Source organism: Pectinophora gossypiella, chromosome 3 (assembly GCF_024362695.1).
Source record: "Pectinophora gossypiella chromosome 3, ilPecGoss1.1, whole genome shotgun sequence".
NCBI classification, from domain to species: Eukaryota; Metazoa; Arthropoda; class Insecta; order Lepidoptera; family Gelechiidae; genus Pectinophora; species Pectinophora gossypiella.
The window spans coordinates 13,949,027-13,959,136 of NC_065406.1; the positions used below are offsets into that span (position 1 = coordinate 13,949,027).

Genomic DNA, 10,110 nt, shown 5'->3' on the forward strand with positions numbered 1-10,110 from the left:
AAAATTATAAAAAAAGTAAATGTCATATATAACGACACCAAACATGACACTTTGTTTGCGACTTGTTTTAAATAGGCATGCAAAGGTACATTGCATTATACTGCCTTCATTCTATCAATGGCAGAATCCAATTTTCAAAAAATATTTTTTGTAACTTCTAGTGGAAAAATCTTGAAAAGAAAAAATACGTGTCTTCTATTTAAACAAGTACTTTCGAAATAGCACAAAAAAAACCACGGCTTAAAAATTTGAAATGTTGTCAATTCTGCTCTACTTTATCTTACGGAACCGGCGTAATGTTAGACAAAGACGCATATACAAAAATTGTTTCGTAATTTCGTAGGTTGTCACAAGTTTTTCAATGCCTAGTGTTGGGTTTCACTTTAGCAATATGTCGATAAAATTAAATTTACTTACAATTAATGTCGATAATTTTTTTTTGCCGCATTGGAGCAGCGTGGTGGAGTATGCTCCATACCCCCTCCGGTTGATTGAGGGGAGGCCTGTGCCCAGCAGTGGGACGTATATAGGATGTTGATGATGATGATGATGAATTTTTTTTTACAAGATTTCTTTTTGTAGGACGCAATTATCTTCTTCTTGATGAAAGGAGACTCTGTCTCTGATAGGTAAGTATCTAACCATTTTTGGATTATATTGGCCCCGATTCCTGCAGACACCGCCTAATTTTATTTTAAGTTATATCCGTCATTTTCATATCCGTCGAAAAGGAAAGGGACGGATGATTCACAGCTCTTAATTTTAGGAAGAATGAGTAAATGAATGAATAACCCGGTCGAATCAAAAGGTACGTCGCTGGTATGCAATCCGTTTGACGTGCTGTCTACTTAACTGTGTCGGGTTATTGAGTGATGTAAAATTTTTAGACGGTTGTTTTAGATTTGTCCTTAAAATTGACGTGTGTTCCATAAATTTTATGCTTGTCGATTACCCGTCCTTTTCCTTTTCGGCGGATAAGAAAATGACAGATATAACTTAAAATAAAATTAGATGGTATTTACAGGAATTAGCACCATTGTCTGGTTTATATTAGTTTGGAGCTGCAGCTCACATTCAGGAAGGAAAGAAAATAGCCAACTGTTATCGTTTCATCGGTAAGTATTTTGTAATATTCGAATTTATTTATGATGTCATCCGCCGTGCACTGGTGTTGATCGACGTGCCGTGCAAATTGGAACCGCCGGGTCTAAGCCGCACAGACGGTAAGAGGCCCGATGGGCTCACGCTCATACCCTAGGAGAGGGAGCGTGCTTTATTGTGGGACGCGACCTGCGCTTGCAGGTTTGCAGCAACGCACCTGCCCCGTACTACTCGAACCGCAGGGCCGGTTGCCGAGTGGGCCGCTAGCCAAAAACTGGCGAAATATGGGAATTTAACGCGGACCCACAATTTTGTCCCTTTTGCCGTCGAGACTTCGGGTGTGTGGTGCTCGGCCGTAATTACCATTTCATCTGTCTGTAGGAATAGCATCGTCTCGAAGACGTCTCCACTTCGAATTAGGAACACACATAAATGAATCCGCAGTAAAATGTTTCGAGCAAATACGGCTGTACTTATTTGGAATCCAATTTCGTCTATTAATGTGAATTATCCATTCTTTCTCTTTGTTATCGTCTACAGGAAATCTAAAAATTAAAAGTATCGATAATTTTAGTACATCACTATGGACAATCAACATAACCTCAAATCAATTCCGTATTCATCGATGAAACGTATAATATAATGGATATCTCAAATATTTTATGCTACAAATCTATTCAGCAAAACATATTACTTTCCTAAAATTGTTCAGCAGTTCACATTTCACTAGAAAATTACAAAAAACTTACCGATGAAACGACAGAAATTGTTGGCTATTTTCTTTTCTTCCTGAATGTGAGCTGCAGCCCCATACCACACAAGACATAATGTCACAGAGTCGAGACACTCAATTATTTGATATAAATAAAAGTTTCTTTCCATTTATTTGGAAAAATATTGTTAAATTATCACTTAAAACAATCTGAACACAAGACACTCGTAAACAAAGTTCACGCGACCGTGTCAAATAGTTCGGTAAATATAAGTAAAATCTTCTTATGTATGTTACTATGTATTTGGCAGAGTTAAAATGAGTCCAATAGGTCCAAATGACATTTCATATTGTGACAACTTGTGACAACCTCCGAAAAAATGAAGCAAAGAGCGAATCATTTGTCCTTTTCTCACTCATAGTTTGTGTCGTAAGCTAGAAGAGAGCCGGTTTATATTTTCTGAATTCTTATTTTAGCCTTCCTTCTATGATTTAGTTATTGTTCTGAGGGTTTTCCCCGAAGGGTAAGGCAAAGGGAACTATGCCCATACAGCCATGTCTGACGTATTTTTTTCTTGATGATTAATGAAATGATGAAAGGTGATGATGATGAAACCTAAGCCCCCACCCTCGGAGTAGACTCCTACTCCGAACCCCAAACGAATTAACTCAAAAGTCCGCATTAAGTTTTGAGTTATGAAGCGGCTTCCTGACACGAAGCGAAAATAGGCAGATACACTTTGTTTATTGAATACTCCAATATAATAACACTCGCGAATGTCTTCCGACTAACTTAATGCGATCATTAACCACAAAACACCACTTCGTATTAATTATTTAGATCATTCAATGAAGAAAGCAACTGTCCCGTTCCCGTTTCCCGCCAAAAAGCCGCACTTGCAATGCACTCTATACACAATTATCCGATTTTTTTTTGTTTTTTTTTTCGGGTTTTGGTAAAAAGGTAATTGGCCGTTTACAAAAGAGAACCCTAACAGAGGGATCCTTCCTTGTGGTTTACCATTTGGAAGTCCGAATTCTTCTGTATGTTTGGATCAGATTCTCTCTCCTTTTCAAAATGAATTTATTCCTGACGAGTTGTCAAATAACGTCTTCCAAAACGTCTTCTATCAATGGTGGTAAATATGAACTTTGAACAATAACACAACAAATAAAAAAAATCAATGTTATTTCTTATGATTTTATTTCTATTTACAAAAGCATCTTGCACACCGGATAGTAATGGTGGCAGCGTTCTTTTCTACAAAAAAAGCAGTAAAGAATGTTGGAATCAAGATGATCTGGCAAAGTTGCGCGCTCGGAAGATATTTGAAAAAATTGTGTTACCGACGCTTCCTCCTGAGAAAATGAGTAGTAAGTATAATAAAGAGATACTAAAATACTATCGCAAAGCTCTGCATGTCGTTGATAAAGACGAAGACCGTCATAATGCGAAGATTCTCAAAGAAGCATTGGCGGATACTTTAGGAGGACACATGAGGTGTGAGATGTTACCCAGTGTTAGGTTTTCATATTATGCCGGCTATGTTTCGTACAGGAGTGCAAAACAAATGCACACCCTTTATGATGATCTCAAAACGTTTCTTAACACCAAAGGGATTGGGTGGAACCCTCCTGAGAAAACACCGATTCAGTCTAATTTGACTGTTGGGAAGATCCTCATAGGAGCTGGCAAACCGTTCGATCCATGCGCCTTTTTAGTTGTAAAGCGAAACGAAAATAATTGCATTCACATTCCTACTCCAAAAGTAGATGATGAGACGGAGCCAACGGCTATCGTATTGCCCTTTAAAATCGGAGGGTTCGTCAGCCTCACGTCACAAAGTTCAGAAAATATTCTACTAAAGTATTACACTACGTCAGCGAGGTGCATTCTGCGTAGTTCGCCCCAAGAATGCAAACATACAGATTTCGTTAACTACAATAACGAACTATGGCACTGGATGAAGAGACACGTGGCTCCACATCTGCTAGACGAGAAGCTGTACGCAGCTTACGGCGGAGTGTTGCGGATCGCTGCGGCGGTTCAGAACTATGGCAAGGGACTATCACGTCGGAATCTGTATGAATCTGATGATCTGGGATCCAGTAATAAATGGTGTCCGTGGAAAGCACTCAAGGACCAGCAGTTAAATATAGATGCGGATTGGTCGCCACAGTTGTATATAGCCCTCGTTTTGGGAGCGGCGTTAGCGATTTGTTTTTTGCAGATATGCTACAACTACATTTTGGGACGCGCGAATGGATGTCGCTGTTCGGGAAGGAAGAGGTCGTACGACAAAGATATCGCTTACGCTACGGTCGACTCCAACTTCCCGGCGATGCTGCCCTCCCATCAGAGTGGGGGGAGCTCTAACGATCAGAAACGTGACCGCGACCATCGCTCCGTTACTCGAAGCAAGACTGCCTCAGTCGGTACTGTGAGAACTCGAGTGTACGACTTTAACGAAAACACAGAGAAGATAATGTCGGTCATAATGAGCGATAACGAGGGCACAGATGTGGAATCTACGAGCAATAAAGAGAGTGAGGAGGAGGTTAGGACCAAAACGGGCGTGGGGAGCGTTCAGACTCAGACGAACGTGAAGCCGCGGAGTCCTCCGAAGATCGAGGCGCCTATTGCGCAGTTGAAAATTGAGAAGACGGCGCAGGCTGAGAAAGCTCGGCCTATGTGCTCAACCAGTACTGTTACGCAGTCGGAGGTAACGTACTGCGGGCAGGTGAGCGACACAGCCTGGTCAGGTAGTTACACAACGGAGAGTTCAGTGAGTACCAAATCCCACACTCAAAGGACAAGACGTTCGCGCGACCTCGCCTGGGCGCGGAGAGTAGTCTCTAAACACACAGTGAATGATCAAAACACGAAATCCTTCACCGGCACAGATTATGATTTACGTTCGTTCACAACGCCACCGTCTCGAAGGTAAACAGTATTTTCTTACGATTGATAGGCATTTTATCTTGGGTATTTTAGGACATTTCGTTAGTATATATTGTTACTATTATAAGTCATGTTGATTATTTAAGAAGGGTTTAAGATTTTTAAGAATTATACAGTGAACGAAAAGTATACTTGATTTGATTTATTTTACTTACTTGCAGAAAATATTTACCTATTAACAATATCCCATGCTAATGTGGGTATAAGCATGCATGACTTTAATCATAGGTATCTATCGCTTTCCTACCAGATTAAGTAAAAATTTAGTTCCAAATCCCAATCATAAATAGGTGCTTAGTCCGTTGTACATACAACCTTAAGTAAATAAGCCAATACAAATGGTTTACTTATCGCGTCGCGAGAATTATGCGGGTGGGTGTCATACGGTTACTGTTTTGTGACAGCAACGAAAATCAAATTTCAAATTCAAAAATATCTTTATTCAGTAGGTAACATAGTTACACTTTGTATCGACATTTTTTACATAACGAACGTTTCATCCCCTTAAGACCTCAAACTGGATAACAGCGGGGGCGGCATGGCGGCGATAGCGGCGCGGCGGCCCCTGTTCCGTTCTCGATGCCAGCGGCCAAATCGCGCGGTGTTGCGGCGGTATAGAGTTGTCTCAAATGAACGCGATGTCGAAACGGCGACAACGCATTTTCGATTGTAGTTTTTTTGTTTCGTACGAGTTATTATGGGCAAAAGAAGATCTGAATCCCTATAATGAACAAAGGAAACAAATAGGATACGGGGTACGAGCGGTGCGCTCTAGTCGAGCGGTGGCTCGACTAGAGCGCACCGCTCGTACCCCGCTCGCCGCGCCGCTGCCATTGAGAACACTTCAATATAAATCTTAGCATTTGAACGCGCTGCTCCCCGCACCGCCGCGCCGCTGCCGCTGTCATCCAGTTTGAGGCCTAAAACTCATGCAGCTTCTCACAACCTGTAGCCGGCACTCCTAGGTCTAAGTATGGCAAAACTAGGAACTGCGAAAGAATGATCAATATAATCGTCACTGTGGTTCACTGGCTTGCTTCTGAAACGAGGAGCTCCGTTTCAAATCCCGGTACTGGACTTGCACCAATGAGTTATTTTATTAATTTCAGTTGATTCCACCATTATAGACGGCGATACGGGTCACCACCTATCTCGTTGGTCTAACAGAAAGCTCGGTAAAATGTGGGTACTGAGTTCATCTTGCGATGGATGTACCTCTGACAACCTCAATCGGGAACTTATGTCAAAATCACCATCCAAACATGAAACAAACTCAAAAAAACAACAACGTTAATAGGTCTTATATTTATTTTCGACAGTATATTTACAAAAAGGTCAACGTTGGTCATATATAAATAGGTACATACAATAAATTATTTATATTTCATAATGAGTTTCCAGGCAACGTTCCGTTATAAAATATATAGTTGGGGCTGTACGGTCACGAACATTAATATGTATACACTTTGGTACCATATCACATTAACTTTTATGACAAATTGAACTGTAAGTCTCACTAAATGTCAAATATGTTAGTGCGACAGAGTCCTAAAGTGGGTACATTATATTGCTCATGACTGTACACATTTAACGTGATAATTACCTACTTTCTCATTGCTCGGGTACATAATTATTCAAAAACAAGTAATGGCTGAGGCATATATATTTTGTAACAGATATGTATAGAATAGGCTAGTTTCAAACTAGTCAAATCAGTTACTTTTTACTAAACGTCAAAACACGAAATTACTAGGGAAATTGTATGAAAAAGAAAGCACGCTGTGACGTTATAGAGGAACGTGATAAAATGTCGAACTTATTATTACGTTTTTCTTGATTAAAATTCATAAACAAGTTAAATAGAAAAAGAAAATGTTTTTCGTTAGTTTTAAATCTGCCTTTATTTAATAATCAGAATTTCATAATTTATCTTGAACCTAGTACACGACCCAATTATGTTGCTACCTATATTGCTTCACTTTATTTCGATCAGAATAATAATGGGTGGAATATGTGATTTGCCTGGGTGTAATAACAAGGGTCATCATTTATATCCAAAAACAAAGATGAAAGACGCATATGTATGTTATCATGAAATTAAAAGGTTAAACGGAGGCAACTTTGTACAGCGCCATCTATATATTTTTCTGGGGAATGTAACCTGGAAAGTCCGTAATGTGACAATGGCGCTAATTCCTGCAGACAACTCCTATTTTTTTTAAGTTATACCTGTCATTTTCTTATCCGCCGAAAAGGAGGACGGGTGATCGACAGACGTCAGAATTCATAGAACAAGTCAATTTTACCCTTTCAGCGACATGCCTATTTCATTCGTCCGGGTTATTGTTCTATTCATTCATGTTAAAGTTAAAAGCTGTCAGTCGTCTATGTCTTTCCTTTTCGGCAGATAAGAAAATGTGTGTGAAAAAGAGGAGTGAGCGAGAAAGAAGAAAGTACTGCGGAATAACAGGGAAATGGCGGTCGGTTGTTTTGAAAATGGAAAATGAATTAATATTAATAAAACTTTTTAATAAACAAGGATTAATGAAGTATAATAGTTTACTTCATGCCCCATTCCACATTTTTTGGGAAATTACAGGTATAGCTTGGAATAAAATTAGGAGGTGTCTGTAGGAATGCGGCCCACTATCTTCAGGCGAAAATTATGCACTAACTAATATAGGTATCTACTATCATAATGGTAAATAATTTCCATCTGATTATGTTAATAATGTACAACAACTAAGAACTAGCGCGCATTTTGTAGAATTTTGATCGGCCCACAATTTGATCACTGGCCAGTACGACCTTAGAAATAAACCTGGCATAATTTTTTAAACCGACCATAAACTAAGAATAAGCAAAATCTCTACAAAAAAACTCGGAATACCTTATACTTGCTGTAACAACTTAGTGTAAGTACATCACTTTGTATCCTCAATACTTTTGGGCGAGTTAACGTTTATAGCCTTTTAACTATTATTTTTTTTGTTGAAATTAGGTGTATAATGATATCAGACGTCGACCAATCAAAACCTGCAGTGTACGCTAATTCTAATTCAAATAAAATGCATATTTCACAATCGATACGTTGCATTACTACACAGTTACAAATATACAATTTAAATAATATATCTCTGATACACAAAATGGTGAAATAAATATAATTCTATCACAAATAAATTAATTTGTACCTTGTTTGTAAATACTTTTATAGCTAATATTAAAAATTGCCCTACAGGGGTGTAAAGAAAAACGACGCCAGCGCCTTTTTGTAAAATCACATTCTGATGTTGTTGACGTTGGTCTAACGAACAGCTCGTGCTGGGGGGGGGGGGGGGGTTAAAAAGACCACATCGAAGCAATTCATCTTGCAATTTGACATTTGCGCATATAAAATTAAGTGCGCAATGCAATCAAATAGCAATATTGCTATCTTAGATGAATTGCTTCGATGTGGCCATTTTAACCCCCCTGGTGTCCGTACTTAGTTCATCTCACGAAAGATGTAACCCTGGCTACCCCAATTGAGATATAGTCGTGAGCTTATTACATTTGTTACGTCATATTAACCTCCTAAGACCGAATGTTCTTTATAAATCCAAACCCCTTTGTTTAACTATTGTGTCTGGAAATCTCGGTTTTAAGAGGTTAAAGAAATGTCTTCGAGCCCGGCTTAAAACAACCCCCAGTTGATAATTTGGCAGAAACGTACGGAACATATCTCCTTACATCCCTGTATTAATCTTAGCGTAGTGGAATTACTTTATTATGCTCTTAAGCTAGCTTACGTACTAAAATAATTGAAATCACAGTAATATTTCAGTTAATATCTCGAGACAGTTGTGCCGATCTTGGCAGACACCAACTTAATTTGGGTGAATATCAAAATGTGCCAAGTGTGGTGGCTAACTTTCATACTATTCCAAAAGGATCCTTTCCCATGTCGGAACCCAATTTTTCACGAAAAAATAATATGAAAGTTCGCCACCAAACTTGACATTTTGATATTCACCCATTTGCCAGTTATAAAAGTAGCACCGTCCTGTTCTATCACTTATCGTTTTGTGAAGGACGGCTCTAAAACTAAAGCCATCCTTTTTTAGTTAGTTTGACTACTAAATATCAACTTTGTGTCTGCCGGAATCGATACCAGCTCCCGCGGCACGAGGACTACACCGCGCGCGGTTCCAATTATAACGAGTGCTTCGTCCAATAGGCGTACGACCTTTACCGCCGTAGATAGCATTCTCTACGTCTATTGGTTAGCTCTCGAAATAATTAGCGCTACGCGCGGGAATAACTTGTGCCGCCTATGCTGTTTAACAATACAATAAACTTAGGGAAAAATAAAGCTTATACTTCAATAAAAGAAGTTTAAAGAGGCCTGCAGTGTTATTACAAAACGAAGACTAAAAGATAAACTACGTTTAAAATACAGGGTGTTAGTGACATCGTAACGAATACTGAGTGGGACGATTCAGACCATGATTCTGAGTTAATATCAAGTGGAATTTTCCGTCTTCCGTGTCACGGAAGAGGTCCCGCGGCCACGGCGTTGCTGCAGATTCTGCATATTATTATGACTAATCAATCACTTTCATTAAAATCCGTGAACTTCTTTCGTGGCGTGGTGGATTTTAAACCTAGTTTATCTTTAATAAAACAAGTTGCGCATGACATACGTATAGAAAGGATATTTAAGCTTACTCTAGGATATAAAGGAAATAATAAAAAAATAAATCTCGTGACAGCAATTGGGGTAATACTCAAGTGCTTAGAATATATTGAACATAATAATCATTTATCAGCTTGCTTGTGCGAAGCTAGGACAGTTATTAAATCTTAATTAGAACCAACTTTTCTTATTAGCTTTTCTAACGGTAAAAAGAAAGCTAGCTGGCCCCTTTTGTATAGCATTCACTCGTGCTTAGGGAAACTCATAAACAGAAAAGATTGAAAAATTTTGGAATCGAATCTGTGACTCTTGTCAAGTAACCCACTTGGCCCAGCTTCATCACACAAAAATCACGTGTCGCCTTACCGCGTAAGTGTGAGCGAGACATACAGACCGCGCGCGCTACCCTTCTAAACGGCTTACGACCATTTAGACTAAAGTGAGACTCAGAGGGGGTGAGGTAAATCTAGCTCTGTACCGATACGAATTGGCGCGGGGCGGAGTGTGACCGTTCTATATGCCACTGGGTTGAATCCCGTCCTATTACTGAATATTTATATCTTTTCTCTTTCTAGTCCCTATGTTTAAGATATTTTTCTTTGAATGAAGCACACAAATAGCACACTCCTATAAGATACAGTCTTTGACATATCGCTT

At 39.2% G+C, this 10,110-nt stretch overlaps 1 protein-coding gene across 1 annotated transcript; it reads left to right on the forward strand.

Moving 5' to 3' along the window:
* The first annotated feature begins 2,997 nt into the window (after positions 1-2,997).
* LOC126382094 (uncharacterized) lies at positions 2,998-4,761 on the forward strand. Its single transcript, XM_050031831.1, has one exon. The coding sequence runs from the start codon at positions 2,998-3,000 to the stop codon at positions 4,759-4,761; it is 1,764 nt and encodes a 587-aa protein (XP_049887788.1).
* Positions 4,762-10,110: the final 5,349 nt, after the last annotated feature.